Source organism: Rhinoderma darwinii, chromosome 2, assembly GCF_050947455.1.
Source record: "Rhinoderma darwinii isolate aRhiDar2 chromosome 2, aRhiDar2.hap1, whole genome shotgun sequence".
Classification (NCBI taxonomy): domain Eukaryota; kingdom Metazoa; phylum Chordata; class Amphibia; order Anura; family Rhinodermatidae; genus Rhinoderma; species Rhinoderma darwinii.
Window position 1 is genome coordinate 277,774,380 of NC_134688.1, and position 15,335 is coordinate 277,789,714.

Here is a 15,335-nt window from a genome sequence, read left to right on the forward strand (position 1 = left end):
AGTTAATACAGAACACAATCCCGACAATCAAGTGGACCAAATGTTCCTCAGCAGGAGGTTCCACTTGGCAATAGGAAAAAGTTGTGAAATCTTCCATCAAGCACAGTGAAATGTTACAGCTGTGAACATGCAGAAGATGGCATTATTATAGGTAAACACTGGAATAGGGGTCTTTAGTTTCCCAAATTATTGGATTGCTTTGCAGTGTGCGAATAAGACTGAGATGTTGCCTAAATGCCATAGCAAAAAGTAGGACTATAAAGTCTCCGTGCTCCCGTCTCAATATATTGCAGTTACATTGGACAGCTGATCATATAGTTTATGCAGTAGAAAATGTTATCGGCAGCACATCTCCCTGTGTAAACCGAGAGACGTGCTGCCGACGCAATGGAAATGCACGGGGATGAGCAATCGTAACGAGCGCTCGTCTCCATACATTACTGATCAGAGCTCCTTGTGAAAGGAGCAAACAAGCGCCAATCAACGAGCTGTCTCGATCAGCGCTCATTTTTATGGCAAATATTGGCTGGTGTAAAAAACAAAAACAAAAAAACACACTTAGACAAATGAATAATAGGCAAGTTTTTATTTGGTTTTTCTTTAGAGGGGTTATACCTCAGTACAATATTACATTTCCCCGATAGATCATGCAAGAAAAAAAAAAAATAAATCAAATTGGAATATTTAAAATAAAATGCTTTTATGTCTAGATATTGCTGTTACATACTTGTTATGGCGCCTCCTGGTGTTATTTTGATTCCCTCTCCTAATGTGTTCAGAGCCAGTAAGAAGTGTCAGCTTCTAGTGAGCAAACTCTTATTGGCTGGCCTGTACAATAGCAAGAATCACTCCACCACCCGCCTACTTGAGTGAGCTACAGGGCACGTGTGTCCACTGGCAGTAGGAACAGTGCAGTAGGCTACCCTATTGTATCCAGAGTAGTCCAATAATAATAAAAAAATAAGTATACTTTTCAGTTTTTTTCTTTAAGCATGATATCCTACGGGTGAAAGTTGACACTTTATGGCATCGGTCACAGGCATCCATTCGAAGATAAAAACCTGCAAGTGTGAATACACCCTAAACGGGTTTTCCAGTCCCATAAAATTTATGGCATATCCTCAGGATAAACCATCAATATGTGATCGGTCGCGGTCCGACTCCTGGCACCGTCTATTCATGATTTTGAAGTGGCGTCAGCGCTTGTACGAGCGCTGCTTCCCCTTCATTTCCACTGCTCGTACGCATTCCACAGTATTATTCAAGTGAATGGGAGGAAACGAATACGGTGAACCGCCGCTACAAGTGTGTGGGCGATTCAGTGAGTAGTAAAGTCAGTCAATGTAGGGGAAGCCCCCAATTCATGAGCTTTTCATGACATTTATTAAAAGGATGCCACTATAGCCTATGGGCGATGGTTGCGTTAAATTGATGCCAATAGTCTATAATGTTATCCTTTAAACTGACCCATCATAAAAAAAGGTCAAGTTCATAACGTATTCGTTTAACAGATACCATAATCTCTTATGGGTAACGGATGCCACTGTTAAACATCTGTCATAGCTTTCCCCACATATACGTCAAACGTATTCCAAAAAAAATAATAAAAAGTTATGTGAACAAAGCCATACTGTAATAACTGGGGCCTCTGTAGTTTTCATTAAAGAGGCTCTGTCACCAGATTTTGCAACCCCTATCTCCTATTGCAGCAGATCGGCGCTGCAATGGAGATAAGAGTAACGTTTTGTTTTTTTAAAAACGAGCATTTTTGGCCAAGTTAAGTATATTTATGTAAATGAGGCTTTCTAAAGTACAACTGGGCATGTTTAAAGTAAAAGTACAACTGGGTGTGTATTGTGTTCGTTACATCGGGGCGTTTTTACTTGTTTTACTAGCTGGGCGTTGTGAATAGAAGTATCATCCACTTCTCTTCAGAACGCCCAGCTTCTGGCAGTGCAGACACAGCGTGTTCGAGAGAGATCACGCTGTGACGTCACTTCCTGCCCCAGGTCCTGCATCGTGTCGGACCAGCGAGGACACATCGGCACCAGAGGCTTCAGTTGATTCTGCAGCAGCATCGGCGTTTGCAGGTAAGTCGATGTAGCTACTTACCTGCAAACACTGATGCTGCTGCAGAATCAACTGTAGCCTCTGGTGCCGATGTGTCCTCGCTGGTCCGACACGAGGCAGGACCTGGGGCAGGAAGTGACGTCACAGCGTGATCTCTCGAACACGCTGTGTGTCTGCATTGCCAGAAGCTGGGCGTTGTGAAGAGAAGTGGATGATACTTCTATACACAACGCCCAGCTAGTAAAAGAAGTAAAAAACGCCCAGATGTACGCACATAATACACGCCCAGTTGTACTTTAGAAAGCCTCATTTACATAAATATAAAAATGGCCAAAAATGCTCATTTAAAAAAAAACAAAAAAACACGTTACTCTTATCTACATTGCAGCGCCGATCTGCTGCAATAGCAGATAGGGGTTGCAAAATCTGGTGACAGAGCCTCTTTAAGTTCTATTTACTTACCCTCCTCCTTCCATCCTCCTCAGCTCCGGGCGACAGGCAGCGCTGCACACCAACGTCCTCATACTCAAATGGCATCAGGATGTGTGGCGGCACCCAAGAGAGGAAGAGGATCCAAGAGTGGGAAGGGGGGGTGTCTTGTCTGAGGCCTGAATTTTGGGTTTGTTTTCCCACGAAAACTGACATTTTTTTCTGAAGTTGTACAAAAATGGCAGAACATAAAAAAAATACCACATTACAACGTTAGAACTCTGGAACATACGCCGCTGTATTACAGAGGTATTTTCCCCTTGACACAATGCTGTTTGGGGAGAATATCTCCATAATACAGCATGCGATGGAACATTCACCATTTTTTTGGCTGACTGATTCATATAGAATCCGATAGAAAACAAAACTGTATGCTTCAAAATAAAATATTTAGGTACATAAGGAGGTACAGTAGGTCCTCAGAGTAATATGGGAGCCATATTATAGCTTCGTACAACTAGATTTTGACAGAGCAGTAATAAGTCAGTGTGCATGAGTGCTTACTCAAGATAGGGAATTTAGATTGTGAGCCCCAATGGGGACAGTGAGTTTGGGCAACCTCGGTAGTGTGCTGCGGAATATGTTGGCGCTATTTAAGTAACATAGATAAATAAAACAATTATGTATACACAAAATGTATACATGATGATATTTTGTTTTTTGTCAATGGGAGTGGGGAGAATAAGGGGGCCCAAGCTGATCTTTTGCACCATGGACCATGAGGCTTTAGCTGTGACTCTGAGAAGGGGTGAACTAGCCCATGGCAGAAGGGGTCCACATCCCGTGTCAGAAGCATTACAGTTCACGTGATTGGTCTGCAAAAAACACGCAATAAATGCTCCTCAAAGGCATTTTCTTAATCCGGCTCGAAGGGCTTATAGGTATGATGGTTGGATAAGACACCATGGGCATGGAGGGGGGACGGGGATGATTCAAATAAAAGCTGTGGCCACAGAAATATACACAGAACCCGGAAGAGAGTAGGTTCACCTTTAACCCCTTCAGGACCAAGCTCATTTTGGCCTTCAGGACCAGACCCATTTTTTCAAATCTGACATATTTCACTTTATGTGGCAATAACTCCGGAACGCTTTTACCTATCAAAGCGATTCTGAGATTGTTTTCTCGTGACACATTGGACTTTATGATAGTGGAAAAATGTGGTCGATAAATTCAATATTTACCAGTGAAAAACACCAAAATTTGGTGAAAAATTGCAAAAATTAGCATTTTTCTAAATGTAAATGTATCTGCTTGTAAGACAGGCAGTTATACCACACAAAATTGTTGCTAATTAACATCCCACCATAGGTCTACTTTAGATTGGCATCGTTTTTTGAACCTCCTTTTATTTAACTAGGACGTTACAAGGCTTAGAACTTTAGCAGCAATTTCTCACATTTTCAAGAAAATTTCAAAAGGCTATTTTTACAGGGGGCAGTTCAGTTGTGAAGCGGCTTTTAGGGCCTTATATATTAGAAACCGCCAAAAAGTCACCCCATTTTAAAATCTTCACCCCTCAAAGTATTCAAAACAGCATTTAGAAAGTTTCTTAACCCTTTAAACGTTTCACAGGAATTAAAGCAACGTAGAGGTGAAATTTTCAAATTTCATTTTTTTTTGCAGAAATTCATTTTTATTCAATTTTTTTTGTAACACAGAAGTTTTTACCAGAGAAACGCAACTCAATATTTATTGCCCAGATTCTGCAGTTTTTAGAAATATCCCACATGTGGCCCTAGTGTGGTAATGGACTGAAGCACCGGCCTCAGAAGCAAAGGAGCACCCAGTGGATTTTGGGCCTCCTTTTTATTAGAAAATATTTTAGGCACCATGTCAGGTTTCAAGGGCTCTTTCGGTGCCAAAACAGTGGAAATCCACCAAAAGTGACCCCATTTTGGAAACTACACCCCTTGAGGAAATTATCTAGGGGTATAGTGAGAATTTTGACCCCGCAGGTTTTTTGCAGAAATTATTGGAAGTAGGCCGTGAAAATAAAAATCGTCATTCTTTCAAAGATTATGTAGGTTTAGCTAATTTTTTCTAATTTCCACGAGGACTAAAGGAGAAAAAGCACCACAACATTTGTAAAGCAATTTCTCCCGAGTAAAACAATACCCCACATGTGGTTATAAACGGATGTTTGGACACACGGCGGAGCTTAGAAGGGAAAGAGCGCCATTTGGCTTTTGGAGCTCAAGTTTAGCAGGAATGGTTTGTGGAGGCCATGTCGCATTTGCAAAGCCCCTGAGGTACCAAAACAGTGAAAACGCCAAAAAAGTGACTCCATTGAGAAAACTACACCCCTTGAGGAATCCATCTAGGGGTGTAGTGAGCATTTTGCCCCCACAGGTGTTTCATAGATTTTATTAGAATTGGGCAGTGAAAATAAAAAAAATCCTTTTTCTTCAATAAGACGTAGCTTTAGCTCCAAATTTTTAATTTTCTCAACAAATAAAGGAAAAAAAGAACCCCAACGCTTGTAAAGCAACTTCTCTGGAGTACGGCAATACCCCACACGTGGTCGTAAAATGCTGTTTGGGCACACGGCAGGGCTCAGAAGGGAAGGAGCGCCATTTGCTTTTGGTGTACAGATTTTGCTGCATTTGGTTTCTGGTCGCTATGTTGCAGTTGCAAAGTCCCTGTGGGACCAAAACAGTGGATCCCCCCCAGAAGTGACCCCATTTTGGAAACAACACCCTCAAGGTATTCACCTAGGGGTGTAGTGAGCATGTTAACCCCACAGGTGTTTTGCAGAAATTCGTGTGCACACGATGTGGGAGAATGAAAATGGGAATTTTTCCTTAGATACGCCAATATGTGGTGCCCGGCTTGTGCCACCATAACAAGACAGCTCTCAATTATTATGCGGCGTTTCCCTGTTTTAGAATCACCCTACATGTGGCCCTAATCTTTTGCCTGGACATTCGACAGGGCTCAGGAGTGAAGGAGTACCATGTAAAATTGAGGCCTAATTTGGCGACTTATAAAGTATTGGTTCACAATTGCAGAGGCTTTGATGTGAAATAATAAAAGAAACCCCTGAGAAGTGACCCCATTTTGGAAACTGCACCCCTCAAGGCATTTATTAAGAGGTGTAGTGAGCATTTTCACCCCACGTGTCTTTTCCATAAATGATTGCGCTGCGGAAGGTACAAATTAAAATGTTTCCCTAGATATGCCAATTCAGTGTCAAATATGTCATGACCAGCTTGTGCCACTTTTTTTTTTTATATACACCGTTCACCGTACGTTATAAACTACATGTTACCTTTATTCTACGGATCAGTACGATTCCGGCGATACCAAATTTATAGAACTTTTTTATAACTTTTTGCACAATAAAATTACTTTTGGAAAGAGAATGTATTTTTTCTGTCGCCAAGTTGTGAGAGCCATAACTTTTACATTTTTTCATCGATGGAGCTGTGTGAGGGCTTGTTTTTTTGCGAGACGAGGTATAGATTTTATCGGTACCATTTTTGGATACATGCGACTTTTTGATCACTTTTTATTTCAATTTTTGGAAGACAGTGACCAAAAAAACAGTAATTATGGCAGTGTTTTTGAGGTTTTTTTTTACGGCGTTCACTGCGCTGGATAAATAACATAATATTTTTATAGTTCAGGTCGTTACGGTCACAGAGATACCAAATATGTATGGCTTTATTATTTTTTTCAATAATAAATGACTTGATAAGGGAAAAAGGGCGATTGTGTTTTGTGTTATTATTTGAAACTTTTATTGTATGTTTTCCAACTTTTATTTTAACTTTTTTTACACTTTTCTTTAGTCCCACTAGGGGACTTGAATGTCCAACTGTTTGTTTGATGTTCTAATACATTGCACTACCTATGTAGTGCAATGTATTGGAACTGTCAGTTGTTCACTGACAGCAAGCCGATCAGGCTCCGCCTCTGGGCGGGGCCTAATCAGCTTACGTAATGGCAGACAGGAGTCCATTGTTAGGGCTCCTGTTGCCATGGTAGCAGTCGCCAGCCTTGCCATCGCATGGCAAGGCTGCCGATTTTCTACAAACCTCTAGGATGCAGCGATCACAATGGATCGCTGAATCGAAGGGGTTAATGCCAGGAATCGGAGCTAGCTCCGGTTCCTGGCGATAGATCGGGGTGTCCGCTGTAACATACAGCGGACACCCACTGCTGATGACGCCGGCTCAGCTTCTGAGCCGGAAGCTGAGCCGGCGCCATCTTGCCGATGTTACCGGAAGCCTCCTGGGCCAGGCTGACGACGGGGCATAGGAGGATTCCGTTACAGGCTGATCGGGAGGTAAGCATTAGCCCTCCGATCGCCTTTGCAGCCACCGGCAACCCAGCGATTACGTTGCTGGGGTGCCGGTGGCTATAAACTCCTCACATGCTGCGATCTCTATTGAACGCAGCATGTGAGGGGTTAATCGGTCGGATCGGAGGCTAGCTCCGGTCCTGGCCGATACCTTAGGGTGCCAGCTGTAACATACAGCTGTCACCCGGTGGTGATGTCGCTGGCTCAGCTTCTGAGCCAGCTTCATCTCCATGACGTACATTTACGTGAAAAGGCGGTAAGCCACCGATTTTAATGACGTTTATATACGTGATCCGGCGGGAAGGGGTTAACCACTCCCAAACATATACAATAAAGATACAAATTATGTGGCATCTTTCTCCCCAACAGGCATTCAGCGTGTTCGGAAATACGGCGCAGACTAGACTGGCGGTATATCAGTCTTCGTAAATGCCTCGGTTTCCTAAACACGATAAAAAGATATATATTTTATGGAAACACCCGCAATGTGTTCTTCAATATATAGTGATATACTTTGGGTTGAGCTGTACGTACCAGACGGTGGAAACCCGTAAAACCATGAAACAGACAAGTCCATGTAATAAATGTATAGGTACTGCGCTTCATAACCAACTACGGAGTGTAACTAGACACCTGTATTACATGCCAGATCCTGAGCACCTGTAACTGCCAAATATAGTGAACACCGGGCACTCACCGGGATGCATCAGGTGGTGAGATAGTGACCGAGACTTGTCTGGTGTCCATGCTATATGCGTAGCTCTCAAGTGCCGTGGTGCTGGTAAACAGTACAGCAAACCGGGAGAGTAAAGGGAATAAGGAGGGAGCGCTCTCAATGAGGGATCGCCCTACACGTTTTAAAGGCAAAAACGGACAAAAAAGCTGTATAGTCTTTGAAACGCGTAGTTTTATCCAGTTCCACTCAGAAATTCAATTCAAAAAGTGAAACTCAGATTCATTACACACACAGTGATGTATTTCCAGCATTTTTTCCTTGTAATGCTGATGATTATATCTAACAGTTCATGAAAACCCCAAATTTAGTGTCTCAGAAAATTAGATTATAATATAAGCCCAATTTCAAAAATGATGTTTAATACAGAAATGTAGGCCTACTGAAAAGTATGTACAATATATGCCCTCAATGCTTGGTCGGGGCTCCTTTTACATGAATTACTGCATCAATGCGGCGTGGCATGGTGGCGATCAGCCTGTGGCACTGCTGAGGTGTTATGGAAGCCCAGGTTGCTTTGATAGCGGCCTTCAGCTCGTCTGCATTGTTGGGTCTGGTGTCTCTCATCTTCTTCTTCATAATACACTATAGATTCTCTATAGGGTTTAGGTCAGGAGAGTTTGCTGGCCAATCAAGTACAGCGATACTGCGGTTAGTAAACCAGGTATTGGTACTTTTGGCAGTGTGGCAGGTGCCAAGTCCTGCTGGAAAATGAAATCTGCATCTCCATAAAGCTTGTCAGCAGAGGGAAACACGAAGTGCTCTAAAATTTCCTGCTAGACGCTGCGCTCACTCTGGACTTGATATAACACAGTGGACCAACACCAGCAGATGACATGGCTCCCCAAACCATCACTGACTGTGGAAACTTCACACTGGACCGCAAGCAACTTGGATTGACGCCTCTCCACTCTCCCTCCAGACTCTGGGACCGAGATTACCAAATGAAATACAAAATTTACTGTCATCTGAAAACAGGACTTTGTACCACTGAGCAGCAGTGTTGGTCCACTGTGTTATATCAAGTCCAGAGTCAGCGCAGCGTCTAGCAGGATATTTTCGAGCACTTCATGCTTCCCTCTGGTGACAAGCTTTATGGAAATGCTGATTTCATTTTCCAGCAGGACTTGGCACCTGCCCACACTGCCAAAAGTACCAATACCTGGTTTAATAACCACAGTATCAGGCCGGATTCACACGAGCGTGTGGGTTTTGCACACGCAAAAAGCTGCATTTTGCGCGCGCAAAAGGTCCGTATGTCATCATATGGTGCGCGGCTGCGTGATTTTTGCACAGCCGGCATAATTATGACACTCTGGTTTTATGTTTGAATGAAAACAGAAAAGCACCACGTGCTTTTCTGGTTTCATAGTTTTTACTGCTGTAGCGCGAATCACGCGCGGCACCTGGAAGTGCTTCTGTGCGCCGAGCGAGATTTGCACGCACCCATTGACTACAATGGGTGCGTGCTGCGCGAAACATGGGCAAATATAGGACATGTCATGCATTTCACGCAGCGCACATACGCTGCGTGAAATTCACTGACCGTCTGAACGGCCCCATTCAGTAAGATAGGTCGGTGCGACGCGCGTGTTTTCCACGCGCGTAGCACGGACGTATTATACGTTCATGTGAATAAGCCCTCCCTGCGCTTGATTGGCCAGCAAACTCGCCTGACCTAAACCCCTGTTAGCCATAATCATCCACATTAAAAGAAAACCATGCTGGAAATAGATCACTCCGTGTGTAATGAATCTATAGAATATATGAGTTTCACTTTCTGAATTGAATTATTCAAATAAACTTTTGGATGATATTGTAATTCATTGAGAAGGACTAATATCTCCCATGAATTCAAAGATCACAGACAATGGTCCGCTTTTGGTTTATCATTTAAGGCTTTGTAAACTTTTGAAGGCAATTTTTTTTTAAATAAATCAAATGTTTTATTTATTTTTTAACTTTTTACTTTTTTTAAACTTTGAGATACAGGATACATAGAAGCTGTATCCTGCGGTGAAAGCCGAATCTGTCAGGTCAGTGGTAATGACTGCTTCGGTGGAAACGCAGGATACAGCCATTAATCGATCACATCAAGTTCATGAACCAGCACTTACCAAAGCCGTCAGTCCTGCTAACCTGACAGATTCTGCTTTGACCACAAGATACAGCTTCTATGTATATGGGATACATAGCTGTATTTCAATACGTAAAAACAAAAACATTTTTACATATAAAAAACAAAATGGAATAAAACATTGATAAAATAAAAAAAAGTTTGCCTTGAAAAGCTTTTGAACCCAAAAAGGGCATATGTGCTGTCACAGTTTGTAGCCACATGAAGGCAGCAAGTTCCTACTATTCTGCAGCAAGCAGAGGGATGGCTCAGCTACAAGGAAGTAAGAGGAGGAAACATACATTTTATTTGCGCACTAATATTGAGAAATCTCTGATAAAAGGTTTTAGGAGTGGATCAGCTCTACTCTCATCCATTCTTGTAGAAAGTTGGACTAACATCGAGAAGTCATTCCATAAATTAAAAAAAAAAAGTCTTATTACAACAGAAAGATGCTCATGGAATAATTAGATAGGAATCCTTCCCTTGAAAATCAGAGACTGCCAAGACTGGAACATGGGCGATCGTAAAAATACGGGTTGTAATGTAAGGATGCAGGCGGCATGTAAATCCATAGCCGGCAGTACACGGACTACTACGAGCTGCTCATGACTCGTCCAGCGTCTGCTGCAGCCCTTTAAATGTGCACAGGCAGGCATACATACAATAACAAGCGGAGGCAGGGATCGGCGCACGTACATCATACACAATATCCTGATCGGAGGGCACACAAGTGGGTGACGCTTGCTGCCTGCCCTAATACATCATGTTCTCCAGTGCAACCTATTTGTAGCTCTCGATCAAATCCGACCTGCCTCAGGTGAGGCCTACCCACCCCGGGCTTTCCAGGCCTTGGCTGAGCCTCGAATATAGGACTTACCGGGCCCCACCGCCTCCATCTCCGCAGCAGTCCTCTCCGGGAGTCTCTTTTTCTCCGGAATATTTGCTCCGGGTGGGGGTCCCTCCACGGACGGAATCGGGTCTGGGGGGAGGGAGGAAGCCACCGAACGGCGGGGCGCTTCAGCTGTCAGGAAAGCGGCGCAGTTCAGCGCGGCGCGACTTGCCGGACACGTAATCTTGGTTGCTGGGAGACACGGAGGGTAACGAAAGAGTCGCTGATCGACTGTACCCGTACGGGGACACCGAAGACGGAAAAGTGTGGGGACCGAGCATGTAAAGCGGGGGCGCGCACTAGAGATGCGGGGGCACGCAGCGGGTTCTGGAGTAATGCTCGGTCCCGGCGTGGGTAGGAGGCGGAGAAGAGGGGGCGAGGGACACCAGCTCGCTTCTTCCCTGTGTATACATAGCAGTATCACCCATACATTGTTATAGGACGGAGGACCATCGGGTCTATGCATAGAAGTATTGCCACTATAGATAACCTCGTTACACCAGACCGGTCCTCACATGGTTAAAATCCACTGCAAATATGTGTAATGTACATACCACACGAAGACAAAGGAAGAGTATGAAGGAAACCTGCACTGTGGAGTGGCAGTGCCACCTGTACCCTACAAGTATACCCACTTTGTTTTTCTAATTAAATGACTAGATCTCTTTACAGCAGAAAATGGCTTTGTTTCATGACGTTTTAGAAAACAATGGAGGTTTCCCATAAGGTCAGGTTCACGTCTGCGTTGGAGCCTCTGTAGCAGATTTAGTCATATTTCACAGTAAAAATATCGTAGCACGTGCGGCTATTTTTTACGATTACGAGAAGAGTTTAACTTTGACGTTCCTTTCATTTCCTCTCTTCGGCATCCCCTTAGAAATGAATGGAGCGAAGGCCAACCATGCACAGTACTGCGCAAATTCATTTGAGGCTCCTAGGAATATGAAAGTAAGCCCATTAGAGTTATTGGTAGGGGTCCTAGCGGTCAGACCCCCAATTACAAATTTATCATCTATCCCGTAGATGGGTAATAAATATGGATTATGGGAAAACCCCTTTTCATTTAGGGTATTAGGGTACATTTAAGGTGTACCCTAAAGAGGTGGTCAAGGGCTCCTCTTTAACCCCTTCCCAACATTTGACATACTTCATTCATAGCGGGGAAGAGGAGTATGCTCACAGGCTGAGCCCACTCAATACTCCACGGGTATCGGCTGTATAATACATCCGACACTTCACCGTAACTAGCGGGAACGTGCTGGTTTAGCCCCTTAGATGCTACTGTCAATAGCGACCGCAACATCTAAGTCGTTAGAAAGAAGGAGGTGGCCCCCTCAGACGTCCCATCACCCCCGTGACACGATTGCGGGCGGTGCCGATGGATGTCACGGCAGTCCGGGGGCTAACGAAGGCGCCCATATCTGCCATCCTTGTACTCCTTCATGTAGGCCAGTTAGAAATACATGCAAGCAATCACTGGTTCAAATCCCCCTAGGACGACTAATTAAAAAAAAATAAGATAAAGAAGCAGTGTAAAAAATTATTACCAATTGGTATCGCTATGTGTGTAAAAGTCCGAACTAGGCATAAGTTAAAAGGACAAAGCAGGTGATTACAGGTGGTTACAAGTAAGATGATGTGAGAAAGAACATTTTAAATACAGGTGTAAATTTTCATTGGAAGAGTGAAGAAAACGGAGCAGCCCGGTACATTGCAGTGACTAATGTGGGTCAGAACAGGGGGAGTGTAATGTGAACAGGTGTGATGTGACATCTGTGTGATGTAATGAGACATCTGTGTGATATGACATCTGTGTGATGTGTGATACATGTGTGATGTAATGAGACATCTGTGTGATGTGTGCAATGTAACGTGTAATGTGATGAGACATCTGTGTGATGTGTGTAATGTAACATGTGTGATGTGATGAGACATCTGTGTGATGTGTGCAATGTAACATGTCTGAAGTTTGAAACTAATGGCCACAATAAAAGCAGAACTATATTGTATGTTTCCTATTTTTAACAGCAGTAATGTCTAAAAATGTTAGTGTTTTGTGTATGGGGTTAAAATCAGTTCCACTTTTTTTCATTTTTTTAATGTAACGTGTCTTATCTTCGCGCACGCGCAGTCGTCTGTAACTACACCAAGTGAGGAAAGTATAACAGCCGGCTGGATCGGTTTGTAAAAAGATAAAAGCTATACTGCAGATTAATGTGTTATAATGTGATAAGATTTAATGTTGGAATGTTTTGATGTTAATTCAAATGTATTAAAATATAGATATTGTGAGACACGGGGTCTTGATGATGTATGTGCTCCCTCTGTTCCCTATTCTTATGTACAGCTTATTGGTTTGCAGTAATTAATATTACCAGATATATTAATTTCTGTGTTATTGAATAACTAATTACATTTGTCTTGTTTTTGCTTTCACACATGAGGCACGTGCTATGGTGCTGCCTAAATGTTATTTTTGAAAATGTGAGATATTTTACAGGTAAATGGTTGCAGGTCATTTTAAAGATAAAATGTATTTTTGTCAGGAGAAAGTAATTTTTTGTTCCAGGCTGTTGTGTATTACAGGGGGTTAAATTAGTGCCACCCCGATAGAGTGCCTAATTTTATTATGTTGATCTGTAGTTTTGAATTCTGCTACATTACTTTCGCAGAGTCCAAATAGGAGGGAATGGTGAAGGGACTGATCAGGTAGTTTTGTTTTGTGTTTTATTTTGTTTTGAATTAATGAATTTGGTTCTAGGAGATCTACAAAATGTGTATGAGACCCCAATGAGTAATCCAGATTAAATGTGTATGAGAGTAACCTACATTTTGAGGTTTTTCTGTGTAGATGGTTCCAGATCCTTCCAGAACGGTGAATATGGCACTGGGCAAGCTGTGCTGTAGTCTCCACACAATATGAGTTATTGTGTAAGAGACCATCCCCCTCCAGCAAATTTACACAGGAGGCCGAGGTGAAGTCACTCACAGATGAGTCTTTATAGATTTAGATGGGGAGAAGGCAAAACAAAAAAAATTGTTTGAATATTGTTTATTTTATGCCAGATTTCAGTAACATTTTGTTTGTTTTTGTATTAATCAGGTATTTACAGGACCTGGTGGGGGGGATTTACAAGTGTTCTGGATCATCAGATGAATGTGGAACAATAAAACTCCACCCTTTTGAAATGTTCTATCTATATGTGACATGGGTTTCCAATGTAAATTTGTAATGTAGAGATACTTCATCGTATACAGTATGTGTAGAACAGGATACGAGGCACAAGGTAAATCACCCAGAAACCACTCTCACCTTCTTGTTCATCTCAAGGAGCGGAGCTGGAGGTGCTCGCTGAGGCTTGTAACCTGGCAGAAGATAAGACGGCCAACATTTACACTGACTCTAGGTACGCTTTTGGCATCGCCCACAATTATGGGCCCATTGGTAGTAGGAACTTTATTGGATCATTGGGTAAGCCAATTGAGAGAGCAAGAGAAAACAGACCTGACAATAAGGGTATATGCAGCCAGGTATCAGTAAATTGGCTTGTCCCTGGATACAATAATGCCACCACTAGGTTTGTAGCGGCCGGCATGATGTGCGCACGGCGTGACATAGGTAAAACAGCAAAGGTACCTGTGAAAAGTGCAGCCCGGCCAGATTAACAGTCCCAGCGACTGCAGAACATACAGCTACCCGAGGTAGAAGTGTATGACAATGTGCTCGTGTGTGTAGATCTGTTCTCAGGGGGGCCTGAAGCCCGGCCTGTATTTTCCCCACTGCAGACGTTGTGTGTAAGTGACAGGGGAACAATGTTATCCCAAGTATTGACCTGATGTTTGTACAATAAGATATCAGCAGTTCTCCAGATGTTATTCCAAAGTTAGTTTGTTTAATAATTGTATTTAAGAAGTGTTCTGGGAATATTAAATACTGAAGTTAAGTTTTATGTAAAGTTCTGGACCAGCCTTAGCATTGGACTATTAGAGTCATGCGTCAGATAAAAGGTACAGAAGTGGAATATTCCCGTTTGAAAACATTTCTAGTTATTTGTTTTTTGTCGTTGTTATTGTGAAAGGAAAATTCTGTGCAGTGTGTATATATATATATATATATATATATATATATATAGAAGAAAAATGAGTTTGCATGTATCATTTCTAGTTATTGCTCAATGTGAACGTTTGATGTAAAGATGTAGAGATTGGTTCGGAATGCACTAGATCAGAGTAGGTGCACGAATAGGGTCCCAACCCAATCGTATTGTGAAAAAGTATTCAGCACACTGAGTCGTAAGTATCAAATTCTTGAAATTTTTATTATATTCGATGCCAAGGGTTTGGTGCAACGTTTCGGTCAAAGGACCTTCGTTAGGCACTATAAGTATACAGAACATTGTACGTGGGTATATTTGCATCATATACATACATCAATCAAAAAATAAAATAAAATAAAACATGACGTATACAAGGAAAATGAAAATAGATCTTAAGGAAATCAAAAACTGAATTGTGCTATAAAATATCACAGAATAAATAATCAAACAAGAACAGAATCAGTGTACGGACGACATCCTCATCCCAGGTACAATGATATGGTCAGGTATGCGTTTATATAGCGAGTTCCTCATATAGGCAGAATGGACGGTTCTATAGAGGCTGTGCTCAAAATAGAAATATCTAAACATAAATCGTTGAGGAATAACATAGCAGCATCTCTTATATTGGA

The 15,335-nt window shown here is 42.4% G+C and overlaps 1 protein-coding gene across 1 annotated transcript in view; it reads right to left on the minus strand.

The window, feature by feature from the left end:
• The window catches only part of LOC142742993 (protein argonaute-4-like), a 67,063-nt gene extending 56,074 nt beyond the window's left edge, over positions 1-10,989 (minus strand). The window contains 2 exon segments of the mRNA XM_075853300.1: positions 10,595-10,844; positions 10,846-10,989. Coding sequence (XP_075709415.1) covers positions 10,595-10,844; positions 10,846-10,887 — 292 coding nt within the window. The 5' untranslated portion in view covers positions 10,888-10,989.
• Positions 10,990-15,335: the final 4,346 nt, after the last annotated feature.